At 37.7% G+C, this 17,185-nt stretch overlaps 1 protein-coding gene across 2 annotated transcripts; it reads left to right on the top strand.

The window, feature by feature from the left end:
* Positions 1–203: 203 nt before the first annotated feature.
* Positions 204–16,239, top strand: LOC131168017 (uncharacterized). Of its 2 annotated transcripts, none has more exons than XM_058127160.1 (8): positions 204–921; positions 1,926–2,294; positions 2,377–2,636; positions 10,314–10,455; positions 10,671–11,042; positions 11,747–11,878; positions 13,346–13,474; positions 13,594–16,239. In XM_058127160.1, exons 1-8 carry the CDS (start codon positions 751–753, stop codon positions 15,919–15,921), a joined length of 3,903 nt encoding a protein of 1,300 aa, XP_057983143.1. In that variant the 5' UTR covers positions 204–750; the 3' UTR covers positions 15,922–16,239. The 2 variants fall into 2 exon arrangements, with proteins under 2 accessions (XP_057983143.1, XP_057983144.1); XM_058127161.1 differs by having other exon boundaries at positions 341–921; positions 1,833–2,294.
* The last annotated feature ends 946 nt before the right edge of the window (positions 16,240–17,185 follow it).

The raw sequence follows: 17,185 nt of genomic DNA, 5'->3' as shown, positions 1-17,185 counted from the left end.
TATCATGACACGTGGCATTCATGATTGGGGCTCATTTCCGAGTGACCTACGAGCTGAAGTACACTACTGTGTAATCCCTGAGGTCATTTTTGTCATTCGAAAATGACAAGACCATGTTGTCACCCTTGCGGTAGCTGTAATTACCAAAATGCCCTTTATTTTGGCAGGTGCTAAACGCCGCCCGTTCTCTCCTTGGCCTCGCTAATTTTGCTCCCATGGATTCATGGATATTTCGTTTTCCATTTCGGTGAATTTCGAATTTCACCCCTTTTACTTTTCGTATTTCTCTTTTCCGCTCCATATAAATTGTAATGTAACAGTACTTTCAGCTTTTAACCGTGTCGCCCCCCGTTGATAGAGTTTCTCTCTCCCCCCCCCCCCCTCTCTCTCTCCCTCTCCAGTTTTCTCTCTTTATCTCTCTCCTCTCTACAAATACAGCACCAAATCTCATAGCGAAAACCCCTACGTCCTCTCTCTCTCTCTACACATCTTTCTAAATTGTCGATACCTATCGATCATCGGATCATTTGATCAAACGTATCATTAGATTTCAATCGCAACGCAATCTTATTCACCCGCAAATCTGTTCTTTCGATCTGAAATTTATTGCTTCGTCGATCCGCGACAGACCGAATCAGTCAAGTTTCGATAGAATCAGACATTTTTTCTCGTACCGTATTCGAATCAGTGCCGGTTGTTCCATTGCTTTCGATCCGTATCGGACGGTGCGAGGGATGGAGGGATTGATGAATGAATCTACGAGATATTGAAACGATGCCTAGTTTAGCGCAGAGAAATGATCAATTCAGTAATGCGTCATCTTACTTGTCGTCGCCGTCGGCGTGCTCGAATGGATCAGTTTCATCCCACGGGTTCTGGTCAAAGCACGCCAACGATATTAGCTACAATCAGCTTCAGAAGGTAGTTGATTTGTTTAATTGTGTTAATATTATTGTTTTGACAATTAAAATTGTATTAGATTTTTGTGTTGCATTGGTGTCTGAATTTTGTGGCGTATTGGTGTCTCTTGATAGTTAAAACAATTCAACAGAAGGTGTTTACAAGGTTTTAGTTGTGTGATTGTTAACTGAAGGTCTTGTTTTCCACATCTGTTCTTTACACTATAGAGTATAGTTGAAAATTTTCATATATTCATGCAGGTGGAATACCCGAGGAGATAAAGAACTTGTGCTGTTATAGTTTAATTAGTAATTATAACACAAACTTCCAGTCGTTTTTTGGGGGATGGAGTTGGTAAATTGTGAGAATCAAATTATACTCAAAAAAGATTTTCTGGATCAGAACTGTCAATTTTTCTAGCAGCCATACATCTCAGCGTTCATTTTGGTTAGGGAGAAAGATGATGGAAAAGAAACGACAGGAAGCTGTTAAATCTTGTTTATGTGGGGCCTAGTAAGCAAAACCATCTAGTGTGTTGTGCCTAATTCAATTAGCAGCATCCGTCGGAGATTGGTTCATTTATTGAAATCCAAAGAACATGAAATGCAACATTAAAATAAGATAAAAAACATAACGCAATGACCGGCTGAGCCTAAGACACTAAAAAAATAGGAGGTAAGACGGCATACATGAAGCTCTCCCTTGGCTCCCCAATGGCCTTGTGCACTGTGTGTAGGTGTGTTTTATTGTACAATCTTATCTGTTTTATGTCTAAGAAAAGTAGTCATAAGCCTTATGACTGAATTCATCTTAATCTACATGCTTTTCCCTCTACAGTGATTCAAAGAATTTTCTGCTCGACAATGCAATTAGTATAGAAGTTATAAGTTTTTCGTGATTGATTTTTATTCATGTCCTGACTCATTGTACAGAGGTTGCTGTTCTGCCTGGTCTTTGAATTTAATTGGCAATTCACAGAGGAATGTGAAATTGTTGTAACAAATTTATATGTATTTGGTATGTAGTTCTGGAGTGAGCTGTCGCCACAGGCTCGACAAGAACTTCTGAGGGTTGATAAGCAAACCCTTTTTGAGCAAGCTCGGAAGAACATGTACTGCTCTAGATGCAACGGTCTGCTGCTCGAGGGGTTTTTGCAAATTGTTATGTATGGAAAGTCTTTGCAGCAAGAAGGAACAGTTGGGCACCTTCCCTGCAACAGATCAGTAGTACCAAAAAACCTATGTGATGGTGGATCAAGCATGACTAATGGGTGCCCAGATGAAACTCAAGATCCATCTGTACATCCTTGGGGAGGTCTGACTACAACTCGGGATGGGACATTGACGCTTTTGGACTGCTATCTATATTCAACGTCCCTCAAGGGGCTTCAAAATGTTAGTAATGAGACTGTTTTATCATTCAATTTAGCCTTTGTTTCATCTACTTCTTTGGTTGCTCACACTTTAATTGAATCAGGTATTTGACAGTGCACGCGCAAGGGAAAGGGAACGTGAATTGCTTTATCCTGACGCCTGTGGTGGGGGAGGTCGGGGTTGGATAAGTCAAGGCATAGCTAGTTATGGCCGAGGGCATGGAACACGGGAAACATGTGCCTTACACACTGCCAGACTTTCTTGCGACACATTGGTGGATTTCTGGTCAGCACTTGGAGAAGAGACTCGACAGTCTCTTCTAAGAATGAAAGAAGAAGATTTTATTGAAAGGCTCATGTACAGGTGTGTGATTAGCTATAATTTTTAGTTTTCTATTCAGCGTTTAGCTTTGAGTTAGTTGAGTAACAGTTATGGGAATGGATGGTGGCTCTAAGGTGTTTCTTAATGTTGGAGGTGGAGGTTGTCATCCTATTATCAGTGTGGAGAAGAGAAGGGTAGCATGATTCTGAAATACTAAAGATGCCCATTACTCATCTGTGTGTATTTCTGAAGATGTAGATATTCTCAATATAGAGAAATGTTGTATGTGGTGTCTTTAAGAATAAATGACACAGATTATATGAGTTGGAAGGTGACCTACTTCATGAGCTATTGATGCCTTTAGTGGCAATTATGCAGGTTAGTGTAGCATAGGTATTCCTAAAGCATAAATACAAGAGGCAACAGGTTTTGAAGTGGTGATGTGTATTTGGCCTGAAAAATGGAAAACAGCTTGGATTTTACAAGGCATCAGACTGCAGTCTTCTCTTTCCCTTTTGTGGGGTTGATGGGGGTGCGATGGGGAAGTAGTGTGAACCTGAGACCAAAATCTTGGTAAGGCTGCCCTTAGCATAGGCTGGCCCTTGGCTTCAGCAGACTGTAGTCGTAAAAGAAAATTGGTGGAAGCTGAGATCAATGACAAAGAATAAAGCGTAAGCTTACTTCTGCATTATTAAGGCATCCACACCCATTGGTTTGTCTTGGAAGGTGTTCTGAGAGAGTGTGCTGTGTATTGAAGGTGTTTTAAATCATATGCCTGCAAAGTCTTGTGCTTTGATGTTCTTAATAACACCGACAGTTCGGTTGAAAAATATGTCATATGGACATATCCAAATAGCTAATTTTGTTAAGGAACTGGTTAAAAAGCTGGTTATTGCATATTTTTAACTGGAGTGAGAATTGGAGAATGATCTGCCATTGATTTTAATGATGGAGGTGGTTTCATTTTGATGATATGATCATGTTGTCACAATCTACTGATTGTTTTGAGGAACAGATTATGGTTATATTGAAAAAACAACTTCGAGGGGGCATTTGTTAAAAAATAAATCTTTCCTTCCAAGTTCAAACTCATTCATATGAATAATTTTCTTGCTTCTTTCTTTTTCTTCTGCTTCTTTTTTTTTTTGGGTGTAGTTGAATAATATTACAAACCAAGGAAGGAAACTACAAAAATCTGATAAGGCAAAGAAAAGTTCAACCCAAAAGAGCTCAGCAATCACACCAGAAAAAAAGAGAAGCACAACCACTTGAAGCAAAAAGGCCACAAGGGAGCAACGAAAATAATTCCCTTGAGAAACTGTTGTGCAAGGAATGCCCTCAAAATATTGTGCATTGAAAATAATTCTCTTGAGAAACTGTTGTGCAAGGAATGCCCTCAAAATTTTGTGCATTTGTTTCCAGTCAAAAGCACTGAACAACAGTGAAATAGCACTTTTTCCATGAACTTTTGGTCTCCTTCCTTCTCCCAAAGCCCTAAATATAAGCAAGAAGGCTCTACATCTGACACAATTCTCAATGTTCATCAAAACCAGTTTCTAGCTACATTGGGTACCAATATGTTGGAAGATCTATGGGCTTTTGTGTATACAGGATGACCTAGAGCTGGATTCATTGCACTGGATAAACTGTTACAAGGGTTTAAGATTGTACTTACCTTCACTGCCATTCTCTAAAGGAAAGAGATTGTGTGACTTTACAGTTACCAGCATAATCCTTGACTTTATTAGAAATTTTATTTGCTGCACCTGGGTTTTATAGTCTAAATACTGATGATAGTCTCAGGCTGGTTTTGCTGCAGAATGATCATTGTTCAAATTTTAGCTTAATTTGTAAGGAGAGCCACTAAGACATAAAATAGAGATGATGCGATAGGACCTACAAAGGGTTGTTCTTTCTATGTTGAAGGAGTTTGTTAAGATGCACATATATCACATTCCCAGGGTGAATTCGAATGGATAGAATAATCTTGATTCTATGAATAAGCACAGGTTTTATCTTACTTGCTCATAAAATATTCATGATTCTGAAGGATACAGCAATCTTCACTGCCATTCTATAAAGGAAAGAGGTTGTGTGACTGTACATGCTCAAGGAATTTAATCCTAGAAAATTTTAGCTTTATTACAGAGAGCCACTAAGACATAAAAGTAGAGATGATGTGACAGGACCTGATGATGCTGTTGTGCTTTCTATTTTTAAAGAGTTTGCTAAGATGCAGCTATATCATATTTCCAGGGTGAATTCAAATGGATATACCTCTATGAATAAGTAGAGGTTTCACTTGATTTGCTCGTAAAGTATTCATGATTCTGAAATAATCATATCAACCTCTAAAGGTTGAAAAGTAAGCCACACTTTACCCTTTCCCACGGAAAATGGTGATTGAGCGTCACCTTGTTCTTTGTTAATATCTCAAAGATGTCTTCCATCAGAATTCTCATGCCTTTGGACCTTGAGTAGGATATGATTGATCCTGTTGTAGATGGAGGTGCAAGTGAGGGTATTAGGGGTTGTGTCTGAGGGTATCTTGCCTATAGTTTTTCAAATCTTGTTATTTTTATTTTTATCTGATGATGTGAGGTGTTTTTCTGATGTCTTCACTCTTTTGAAGTGTTTGAGAAAGTTTCTGGGCTTAAAATTAATGGTTCAAAGAGTGATCTGGTTGGTATTAATTTAGAGAAGGGAGCTTTGAATTGGTTTGCGGTTATGGTTGGGTGTGTCATTCATAGATGGCCTGTTCCTATTTACTTCCTCTTCTCGGAGGTAATCCTAAGGCCTTAGCTTTGTGGAATCTGATTTTGGAGAAGTTGCCTTGGAGATTGGATGCGTGTAGGGTGGGTTTCTTCACTTTAGGGGGTTGTACGACTTTGGTTCATGCCTTCTTCTCCTTTGATTCAGTTTTGTTTTTTGCCTTGTTAGGATTTATTTGCTCATAGGTTGGAGAAGTTGATGAGGGATCTTTTGTGGTCTGGGTGGGTGAAAATAAAAGAGGGATCATTTACTTAGTTGGGACAAAGGTCAGTGTAGGACTTGGTGTGAGGGTGGTTTGAGTTTAGAGAAGTCTGTATCTAGAAAATTGCCTTAGTGGATGGTTATGGCTCTTTCCTCTAGAACTTGAGTCCCTGAGGCACAAGGTGATCGACTGTAAATATGGGTTCTAGCAAAATGCTAGGGGTGTTATGGCAGCTATTAATGCCACTGATGTGAGCCTATGGAAATTTATCTCTCGGAGTTCCCATCTTCTTCTTCCCTGGACGAAGTTTCACATTGGCAATGGGGAGACTGTTTCACAAGACAATGGGTTGGGGAAGCTTTGTTATGTATTGTCTATCCTTGTATTTTTGGCCTTTTGAATTCTTGTATGCTCCTATTTCTCGTTTCTTTCTTGGATTTTCTTTTTCTTTTGAAGGAATTTAAATGAAAGGGAAACACTTAGATCTTGTTCAGGTGTTAAGGAGGCCTGATTCTTTTCACCTTTTCTCAAAGAGGATTGTAAGGTTTGTTCTCGATACTTTTAGGTTAACTCTCTTGCAGATCTTTCTTTATCATCTTATTTGTGATTCTAGCATTGTGCAGTTCCCTTTGCATTCTCTTATTTGGAAAGCAAAGATTCCTTCCAAAACTAGGGCTTTTTTCGCGGTCTGCAATTTATTATAGGACTAATACAAACAATTTGCTTCTGCTTAGAAGACCTTGTAAGGCATTTTCCGCAAACAATGTGGGTTCTTTGTTTCTAAGTAGTATGACAGATGCACATTTGCTTCTGCATTGCTCCTTCTTGGCACACTTGGTGTAGGCTATTTGGTGTTTTTGGGAGTATTAGCTGGGTGCAAATTTAGTATATAGGCTTTGATCGTTGGAAGGAGGGGAGGATGCTTTGGAGATCTGCTACTTTTTCTGTTTGGTGTATTGGTTGGAGCAGAATTCAAGAATTTTCAATGGGTGAAGGATGCCCTCTGATTTGGTTCAGAGTAGTGTTTTGGGCTTCTATTTGGTGTTTTTACTTTCAGGTTGTTTAGAGGAGAGTGTGGCTGGTGGATGTACGAAGAGATTGGAGGGCTTTGCTAAATTAGTTTTTTTCTTTAATTTTTTCCCCTCTTTTGTTTGCTGTAGGACGATACTTTGTCCTCCATATCTTGTGCTCTTCCTTTTTTCTTAATAATATATATATATATATTCTAAGATAATGATTTTTTAATGGTGATTGAACTGTGGAGGGAAAATTGGAAAACAAGGACTTAAAGAATGGCTTCATTATTTATTTATAAACTTGTGTGGAAAGGTTTTTACAACATCTTACTATTCAGCCCTAGTGGTTCAGCTAATCAGCTTCTAAGAATTCTACCTAACACGAACCTTCATTGTTAGTTTTGTGCCCTTCTTGAAATTCGTTGGTATAACTTTATAAGAAAAATGATGATTGAAATAGTTTTTTCCATTCAATCTTTAGTTTTTCCAAAACATGCTTATGCATGTGATATTTCATTCTATTACGAGCAATGGGATTTTTTAAAGAAAATTTTGTGGGTACTAAAATCATTTGATATTATATATCATATTCTGAAAAATGAACTTCTAGGATAGAATGGCAGCGTAAGTAGGTGGTGATCTATTTTTATTGGACATGTACTATGTATTGAATATAATATTTTTTTGAGACTGGTTGTGTGCAAGTTAGGGCTTCAAAAGGGGAGTGCATGGCGGATAAGCAGCACCGAGACTCTAAAATTTATAATAACCTTATTTAGTGGAACTGGAACACAACTTCTAGTAAATTAGAGTTGAAAGTATTCTTTGAACCCCCAAATATTTCGTAGAAGTGACAATCCATTGGGATTGAAATTAAATCTTCTCAATAAGATGCAGGAAGTTGCGAACATTATCAATCATTAATTTTTTTCATTCACAAATCGAGGGTCCTAGCATGCTAGTACTGACTAATGCTGTAATTCACAAAGAAGTGAAAGAATAGTGGTTACTATTTCAATCATTATGCAGTTCCTATTGTTTGGAATTGTAGCGGTACCATTAATGCTGCTGTAGGTACAGATTTAGGGGATTTCTATAGATCCATTTAGTTTTTGGTTGAGTATGTGTCTTGAATTAAGCTATAATTAAAGATTGAGATCTACTCTTGTTGGCTGTTATTTATATGGAAGTGATGAAGCATTCCAAGTCATAACAACAACAACAGGATAGTTTTAAAACCTATTATGTACGAATCATTTTTTATCCATTCTGTTTGGTCTATGACAACATACTCTGAAAGTTGGAGGACCCCAAGTCTTTTATTACCTCAGTCCAACATATTCTCTTTCTATCTTTCCTCTCCTACTGCCTCTAGTCTCCACTAGATCGTTTTTTTTTTATGACTGTCCAATCTGTATTGCAGTTGCTCAAGCATATAGAATGCCTTTCTCTTCTCTTATCTTCTGCAAGCTCTTCTCCTCTTTTACTATGTAAGAGTCTCGTTTCTTGATCATTTGGAACCGTAATGCTTGTCCATGTTAGTGTTTGCATTATAGATCCACTTTCTGTATACCATTTTTTATTTTTTATTTTTTATTTATATATATATCTAGTTTCCCAACAATCCATCTATGCAGCAATAGCCATCTAATGAAAGTTCCTTTCAATTTTGGAGTATTTGATGATTACATAGCACTCCAGATGCACTCATCTGTTATTACTGACCTGCCCTTTATTTCAGTAATGGCATCTTCTTTAATTCCCCCTGTTGCTTAATAATTGAACCAAAGTCACAAAATATACTTTTTTGAGAAATTTCATTACCATCAATTTCAACTTTTCTTTGTATTACTTGTGGAATTTCTAATATTGCACTTTATGTATTCTGCCTTAGCGCTACTTATATTGAAACTCTAAATCCGATGAACTCTCTCCATAATTTTGACTTAAATTCTATTTCTTATCTGATTCTACAATCAAGACTACTATCTTCATACATGTACCATGTAGCCACATCTTGAATATATCTTCGTAAGTTCATCAATGAGTAACACAAAAAGACAATAGTCTTAAAGCTGACTCTTGATGTAAGCCTATTGTGATTGGAAAATATCCTTGATGACATCACTTTATCTTGCATATCCTTGTATGACATCTAGGTACCTATTGCCTATCCTATCGTTTCTAGCACTCACCATACTACTCCCCTAGGTGCTCTTATCATAAGCCTTCTCCTCTGAGTCAATAAAAATATTTACAAAATCATGATATGGATCCGTATTGAATTGAAGACCCCCTTTTTTTTTTTCTCAAATTACAAGGTACTAATTTGAAAATTTGACTTTTTGGTTATTTTTGAATTTGAGTTGCCTATCCTATTGTTTCTAGTACTCACCTTACTGCTCCCCTAGGTGCTCTATCATAAGCCTTCTCCTCTGAGTCAATAGAAGTATTTACAAAATCATGATATGGATCCGTATTGAATTGAAAACCCCCCCCTTTTTTTTTTCTCAAATTAAAAGTAGTTGAATTTGAGTTGGCTATTATATTTGTTTGGGAAAATCCAAGGTTAACGGCTTAAACAACCTCCAAGAAACCCAGCTTAACACTCTCCTGCTTGTACAGTCTAATTGTTCATGGAGAGGTAAAAAAGAAATAATGTAATACTCGCTACTGAAATGAAATAATTTTTAACGAACAAAGGGTAAATGCAGGTTGCAATAATTGAACTCAGGACCTCCCTCACAACTGCTGGTTTGGTATCATATTAAATTATCACTTGATCTAAATGCTTAAGCTGCTAATTCTGGGCCAACAATGTATATCAAGCCTCAACAAAGCTCTTATCATTGAAATTTTGCTTTCTTTAGAACCTTACAAGGGGGATTTTCCTTTTCTAACAAACGTGGGCTTTCTGACCTCATGCTTCTGAATGTGTCAGTTCCATTTCGTTTTCAAAGAGGGTCCACCTGTTTTACTAATTGCCAATAGCTAGGATTTGTTCTGTGGAACTATGTGACAATTGGTCATTAGCTTATGGCTGTAGATCAACAATGCATCATGCTCTGCTCCTTGTCTAAAGCAGATATTCTGCTAAATGGTGCATTTTGTCCCTTGAAATTGTCTTAATTGATTGCTAATGTATGGTACAGGCACAGAAATTGCCGAATGCACGTTGCATGTGTGCATACATGCACCCTGTACTCAGTTTGTGGATTTTTCTGCAATTAAATTTATTTTGGAAATTTATCCTGGCTTATGGCTATAATCATGCTTGCACATGTGTCTACAAGCATGTGGGCTGTGTGCACAAGCCTGCACACACACTGCCTAAGTTGATGGTATGTGAATTTTTCTGCAGCTGACCAGTTTTTAGTTGTCTGAAACTTTGTGTCAATTTGTTATTAAATTATGGCTGTGGCCACCCTTGACACATGCTTGCATGCCTGTGCAGATGATCAGTTTGCTCGAGTTGATTGTAGATGCACATAAAACTATAAATTTTTTTATATGAAAATTTTTAGGGTGCAAATCTTTGTTCATTCTTGTATATCTGGCATGAAGGTACTTGTTAGGTTGGTTGCTTTCGAAAGGTGTAAAATAGAATCTTCAAGTTGTGGGAGTTATTCTTTATCTTTGGACATCTCTTATGTCAAAAATGCTTGTTTTAAAATGATTTCAGCTCAGATTGCTCTATTTTTTCTAAAGAATTTCATGTCTATTTGACAGGTTTGATAGTAAGAGGTTTTGTAGAGACTGCAGGAGGAATGTTATTCGTGAGTTCAAGGAGTTGAAGGAGCTGAAGCGCATGCGGAGAGAACCTCGTTGTTCCAGCTGGTTTTGTGTTGCTGACACAGCTTTCCAATATGAGGTGTATTTCCAACCTCTTTTATATATGCATCAGAAAAAAGTTATTTCTGAAATCTTTTGCATCTGAGGTTCCTTGTAATTTTCTAACATTTTAGAGTTTCCGACATGCCATTGAATTTACGGTTATGATAAACTGGTTGTTGAGTTACCTTTGGTGTAGATTTGGTATTGATAGTGCCGCCAATGTGACATTAGTTTTGTTTACTACTTCTCCAGGTATCTGATGACATGGTCCAAGCTGATTGGTGCCAAACCTTTGCAGATACTATTGGAACGTATCATCACTTTGAATGGGCTGTTGGAACAGGAGAAGGAAAGTCTGACATTTTAGAATTTGAAAATGTCGGCATGAATGGCAGTGTCCTAGTGAATGGCCTAGATCTTGGTGGTTTGAGTGCATGCTATATCACTCTGAGGGCTTGGAAATTAGATGGCCGCTGCAATGAATTTTCAGTAAAAGCTCATGCATTAAAGGGTCAACAATGTGTGCATTGTAGGCTTGTGGTTGGGGATGGTTTTGTTACAATAACAAGAGGAGAAAGTATCAGAAGGTTTTTTGAGCATGCAGAAGAGGCCGAGGAAGAAGAGGTAGTTCAAGATTTGTTATTTTTCGGTCTTAAGAAGCATCTGTTATTTTTATTGGTTAATTACACCAGTGGGGACTAAATCTTCAGTACTTAGTTTCTATTTTAGCAACTGGATACTGATTCTTTTTCCCCAATTGGAGGGATTAAACTTCAAAATTTTGCACTCCTGGGGACTGTCGTCCCACAAGCAGCTATCCAGCGGAGTCCGCAAATTTGTTGGGTGTCAGCAAGAAGCTATCCAATATGGATGTCACATAAGCAAAGAAGAAATTTTATTATAAGGGATAAAATTTTACCATTTTGTTTTAGGGAACCAAATATTTATCCCGTCTTCTTTTCTTTTCTTCCTTTTTTTTTTTTCATTGCCTGACCTTTTACTGGTGATCCGTGAGGGCAACTTGGTAAGAGGAAAGAAAAAGTTCAAGCCCCAAAAATAGGAATTGAGCAAAATTTTTTAGACCCTGCTGGTGTAATTGATACTTAAGCATGTGCATGTTGCTGATGTCATTCACTGATCCACATTAAATTTTTGTAACAAGAATCCCCAGGACTGCAACAATTTTGAGGTTCCTTCAATAGGAAAATTAAAAGACCAGTCTCCAGAATAGAGATTGGCTATAAGTTTGGTCCCCACTCATTTATTTTACCCTTCTGAGAATTTTAAATTTCTAAATTTTCATAATTTTATGCCTTGTACACTTGTAGGATGATGATTCCATGGACAAGGATGGGAATGAGCTGGATGGAGAATGCTCACGTCCCCAAAAGCATGCGAAGAGTCCTGAACTTGCTCGAGAATTTCTTCTAGATGCTGCGACTGTTATTTTTAAGGAACAGGCATGTTCAATCTGTCGATTCTGGTGTCTCTTTATTAATGTGTTACTATTCATTTTTAAACATTCTGATTTTGACCCAATGGTGTGTTTTTTTTTTTTTTCTTCTTCTTCTTCGTCTTCTTCTTCTTCTTTTTTTTGTACTAAGGACTTTGCACTGCATGCTTTGTTTAGAACCAGTCAAGAACCCTTGTGGCCTGTTTGGAACTTGGAAAATATTGGGGAGAGAAAAGACAATAAGAAGAATTCTGCTTTTTCATGTTTGGCTATCAAGGAAAAGTGAGAAAGAAAATAAAAAATATATCAAATCAATGAACAAAATTTTGATTTTACTCATCCTTAACATTTGGTTTTTCTTAATTTTTAATCATGTTAGAAAAATTTTTCATTTTAAAGGTATTTGATATAGAAAGACAATATGATGGAAAATGAATTTCCATCTTATTTTCCTTTCCTTTTCCCAAGCAAATCCTTGATCTGAACTAGCCCTTAATGAATCCACAAGATTTTCCTATACATTTTTTTCTACTCTCAGATCTTTTTTTACTAAGTTGATTTTTAAAATTGATCAAATCCTCTTGCGCATCTTTCACTTTCCAGGACCTTGCTTATGTAATTTGTCTCAATTTTCTGTAAATATATTTGTTTGGTGTCTCGGTTGTTAAAATCTGCTGATGCTTAGATGAACTTGAAATCAGTTAGGATGTGTGGACTGTGGACACCCTCACATGCCTGTAGATCAATCCTGTAATTTTGTAATTAGTATGCTATGTATGTTTCAGTTGTCTTCATTCTTTCTGCGAAAGTTAAAATATAATTTCCTGAGACAGTACAGTATTTTTTTTGTCAATGAACATCCTACTAATTCATTGCAAACCTTAACAGGATTCTGGTTCCAAGGATGAGATACTCAATTTCACGTCTCTAGGAAATAAATGTAGATAAGCACATGCACAAACAGTGTGAGTGGTAATTTTGTGGGTTGCATGTTATGCCAGACCAAAAGGGTGTTTACTATAGCTATCTAATTCATTATATTTTAAAAGCAATCTAGTTAACGGAGAAGTGGTGATCTCTAGTGCTGGTCCCATGAATTGGCATCTTCAGAGGGGTGAATTTGTGGTTTTAAGGGTGGCATCCTTACAGAATGTAACACTAGACAACCCATTTTTTGACACTGCATAGGGAAATAACCCATTCATCTATGAATTCATTGGTCAATAAATGCTTCCTTGTAATGCCTTTTAACATTGAATTGGAAAATAGTTCATTTGTTCATTACATGATGTCACATGAATGCTTTGTGTAAACTGTTGAGAAATAATTCTTGATGGTCTTGCTCTCTGAAAACCAAAGCACTATCAAATAAGATGTGCTGGCGCCCACTTTAATAATTTTTGTCCCTAACTGTGAGTTTTTGCTTTTGGATCTATAGGATTCTACAACTAATTTTGTGTGACAATCTTGTCAGGTTGAGAAGGCATTTAGAGAAGGAACAGCACGCCAAAATGCACACAGTATCTTTGTCTGTCTTGCATTAAAGCTGCTGGAAGAACGTGTTCACGTTGCATGCAAAGAAATTATTACATTAGAAAAGCAGGTACTGATGCCTGTGATGCTTAGTATGAATTTCCTTTACATTATCAAGAAAAACTGAGGAGTGCTTTCTCCTAATATTAGAAAAATAATTCTAATACCATGTACTATATGTGCATACAGATGAAGCTTCTTGAAGAAGAAGAGAAGGAAAAGCGTGAAGAAGAAGAACGCAAGGAGAGGAGAAGAACCAAAGAAAGAGAGAAAAAGCTCAGAAGAAAGGAGAGATTAAAAGGGAAAGAAAGGGATAGAGAAAAGAAATGTTCTGAATCAAGTCAGAGTCCCATTGTTCCTGATGTTGCAAAGGAAGCACCATCACCAAATATTAGTGACAACACTCTCAGCTGCAGGGATTCAGTTAGTGAGATGGGTGATATTATTCTATCCAGGCCTCCATCTCCAGGAGTTCTAAATGGGAGTGTCGCTTCAAACATGCAAAACCACTCTAATGATAGTCATGATGGGGAATATACCTACGAGAAAGATGGGAGTGGTTCATTTACAGTTGAGCAATCAAAATTTTCTCGTCGGAGATCAAAATTTCGAAAAGATTTTCAATTGGATCCAGCATTGAAATGGTCTGACAGACGCCGGTTTATGGTTATTTCAGAAAGTGGGACTATGGTTAATAAACCTGAGCCAAGATTTCATGGAGAAAATACCGAGTCTGCTTCCAGGGGCATTAATGGAGTGAATCGGCAATTAAGAATAAATTCTGTGAAATCCAATGCTAGAAATTGTGGTGTTAAGTTTGGTGAGAAGCTTCAGTGTCCCAACAGCAGCAGGATGAATGACAGATATGACTTGCATTATTGCAGCTGTAACCAACAGGGCGAGTACAGAGCAAAGGTTGAGCCACATATTCCTGGGACCAGATTAGGTCGGGAAGCCAGATCTGGGAGTAAGATGGAATCTGTGTTGGATATGTCCAAGCAGTTCTATCGGGGTAACAAGTATAATCAAATGGAACACATTCGTGAGAGTTGTGGGAGACCCAAAAACAAAATCAATACTGGGAACAATACTTCTAGCAGGGACTTGCTTCATACCAAGAAAGTTTGGGAGCCCATGGAATCACAGCGGAAGTACCCTAGGAGCAACTCGGATTCAGATGTTACCTTGAGGTCATCTATTTTTAATGTGGATGAACTGGAACCTGGTAATAATGTTCTAAAGCGATCCGGTGCCATTTGTCCTGGTGAAGTTATTGGGGATTTGAGTGAAATTGGTTGTGAAGATAATTATTTAAAGGAATCAAGAATCTCAACCCATGGTATGGACAAAGGTTGCCAGAATGGATTTGAGGAGGAAGTGAAGAATGCTTGCTACTCAACCGAAGTTGGTGATGAGGAAGTTGGATTATTCCCCATCAGAAACTCATCTATGAGTGTGACATCTGATCCCAACACAAGCAGCATTTCGAATTCTGATAACTGCTCATCATGCCATAGTGAAGGAGACAGCAATACAGCCTCTTCAAACCTCCCAAATATGGAATCCTCATCAACCTCGGATTCAGAAGACGCCAGCCAACAATCAGAAGGAAGAGAAACTACAGTATGCATTCAGAGTAGCTTCACTGAGAGTAGTAGTGAAGTTGGGGCAGAGAAACAACAAAACGCAAAGGGAGGGGAGGCTTTTAGAAGCAAGATATCATCCGAGTTTCCTGCAGATTGTGAGGGAAGTAAAATCTCAAGTAATTTACCCACAAAAATTGCAGATAACCCTGATAATGGGAAGCCCATTGTTAATATGGGATCTCAACAACCAGGCATGCTCCCACCGATGCATAACCAAAACATACACTTCCCAGTGTTTCAAGCTCCTTCAACAATGGGTTACTATCATCAAAATCCAGTTTCTTGGCCAGCAGCTCCTGCTAATGGATTAATGCCATTTCCCCATCCCAACCACTATCTATTTGCTGCTCCTCTTGGTTATGGATTGAATGGGAACTCCCGCTTCTGCATGCAGTATAGTGCCCTGCCTCATTTACCAACTCCCCTGTTTAATCCCAGCCAAGGTCCAGTTTACCATCCGGTGTCGAAACCCAATGGGGTGAACACGGAGGAGAAGACTAAGGTTCCCAAACCAGGAGAAGCTAAAGAAGTTCTAAATGTTGGAGCTGCTAATGCAGATGGTGTGGTTCCAATTGGATTGCATCCAGCAGAAGCCCCGCGAAATGGAGAAAGTGAGCAGAAGGGGAAACCTGCCAAAATGCATATGGGAAACAATGGCTTTTCCCTTTTCCATTTTGGAGGGCCTGTGGCTCTTTCGACAGGACACAAATCAGATTGTGTGCCTTCTAAAGAAGGGGCTGTTGGGGATTTTTCTTCGAAATTGTCGGCAGATCATGTTGAGGGTGATCGTGCATGTAATAAGAAAGACACCAGCATTGAAGAATACAACTTGTTTGCTGCAAGTAATGGAATAAGGTTTTCATTTTTCTGATATATTATAACTGAGAAGGCATGAGGTGGCTGTTGGAGAGTTCAGTCCCTATCCTCCTCCTCTTGTTGAGCATTGGAAGTTTGAGTACACTTTGTAATTTCAGTACACAATAATCTTCCTCTGAAAGGTCCAATTTTAGCATACATATTTTGCTTTAGTTGATTGCCATCTTTCTTATTTGTCCTATTTTTTCCAGTGTAGAGGAGGAGAGTTTGGTAAGAGTGTTATATGCTTGAGGGTTTTATGTACGAGGTCACTTTTTTTATCCTTCTTCTTCTTCTTCTTTTTTAATTAATGAAGCATTTGTTGGTTTTAGAATTCTCCTTCTCTCTCTCTCTCTCTCTCTCTCTCTCTCGATTAGCCATACGAAATCACTACAACAGGTTATCAACTTTATATTGTAGTAAAGATTTTTAATTTTTAGTTTGATAAATTTTCTAGTTATTTTAGAAGTTTAGCTAATTTAGGGCTGTTTTGTATATTTTAATCACTTTGGATTATCCTGTAACTATTGTATAGCTGTTGTAATGTTTGAAACATTTAGTAATCAGATTTGAATTCCCTACTCCAGCCTCTTACCCCCTCTTGCGCGTTGCAGCCTTTCCTCCTTTTTTCCTCCTCCCATTTTCCTTCTCCACCCTTCTTCTTCTTCTTCCTTTTACTTCCACCCTTCTTTTCTTTCCTTGTTCCGTTTAAATTCTTTTCTTTGTTTTGTTCATTCTAACTCTTGGCACCGTCACCACTTTCTGCATTGTTCCTCTAATTCTCCTCCCCTTCTTTTCATCTCTCTCTCTCTCTCTCTCTCTCTCCTGATTTTCTTCATCTCCCACTGTTGTAAAATCTTCCAAAAACCCATTCAACAACGATAGATAGCATCTTCATTGTTGCCATTATTGTTCCAACGATTAGGACGTACATGGTTGTCAATAACCTTACTCTTCAATCTTATTTTTCTATTCCTAGCCCAAATAATAAGGAACAAATTATTTCAGAGTTTGTTGAAAATTCTTTAATCATGGATCATAATATCATATTGTTGAAAATCCTCTTCAGATTATTTCTACTCGATCCATTAAATATGTGCCTCCATCGCTCGCAATTCTTCCTTAATATGTTCTTTAATCAAATCTAGTGAAACATTGTCCATTATTTGGACTAGATATATATATTTGTTTGAATTGCCAATACATTTGCATACTAAATTAGTTTCTCTTGTTTGAAAGACTTGTTATTTTCATTTGACGACATTGCAGCCTTCTATGCT

The sequence above is a fragment of the Malania oleifera genome, chromosome 11 (genome assembly GCF_029873635.1).
Source record: "Malania oleifera isolate guangnan ecotype guangnan chromosome 11, ASM2987363v1, whole genome shotgun sequence".
NCBI classification, from domain to species: domain Eukaryota; kingdom Viridiplantae; phylum Streptophyta; class Magnoliopsida; order Santalales; family Ximeniaceae; genus Malania; species Malania oleifera.
Note: the sequence above shows the minus strand (reverse complement) of the source record. Positions and strands in the feature narration are given on the sequence as shown.

Excerpts from the sequence above, each read along its gene's own strand:
- LOC131168017 (XM_058127160.1), top strand. The coding sequence starts at position 751 with ATGAATCTACGAGATATTGAAACGATGCCTAGTTTAGCGCAGAGAAAT. Across the intron at positions 10,456-10,670 it reads ACACAGCTTTCCAATATGAG|GTATCTGATGACATGGTCCA; the intron begins GTGTATTTCCAA and ends CTACTTCTCCAG. Across the intron at positions 13,475-13,593 it reads TTATTACATTAGAAAAGCAG|ATGAAGCTTCTTGAAGAAGA; the intron begins GTACTGATGCCT and ends ATGTGCATACAG.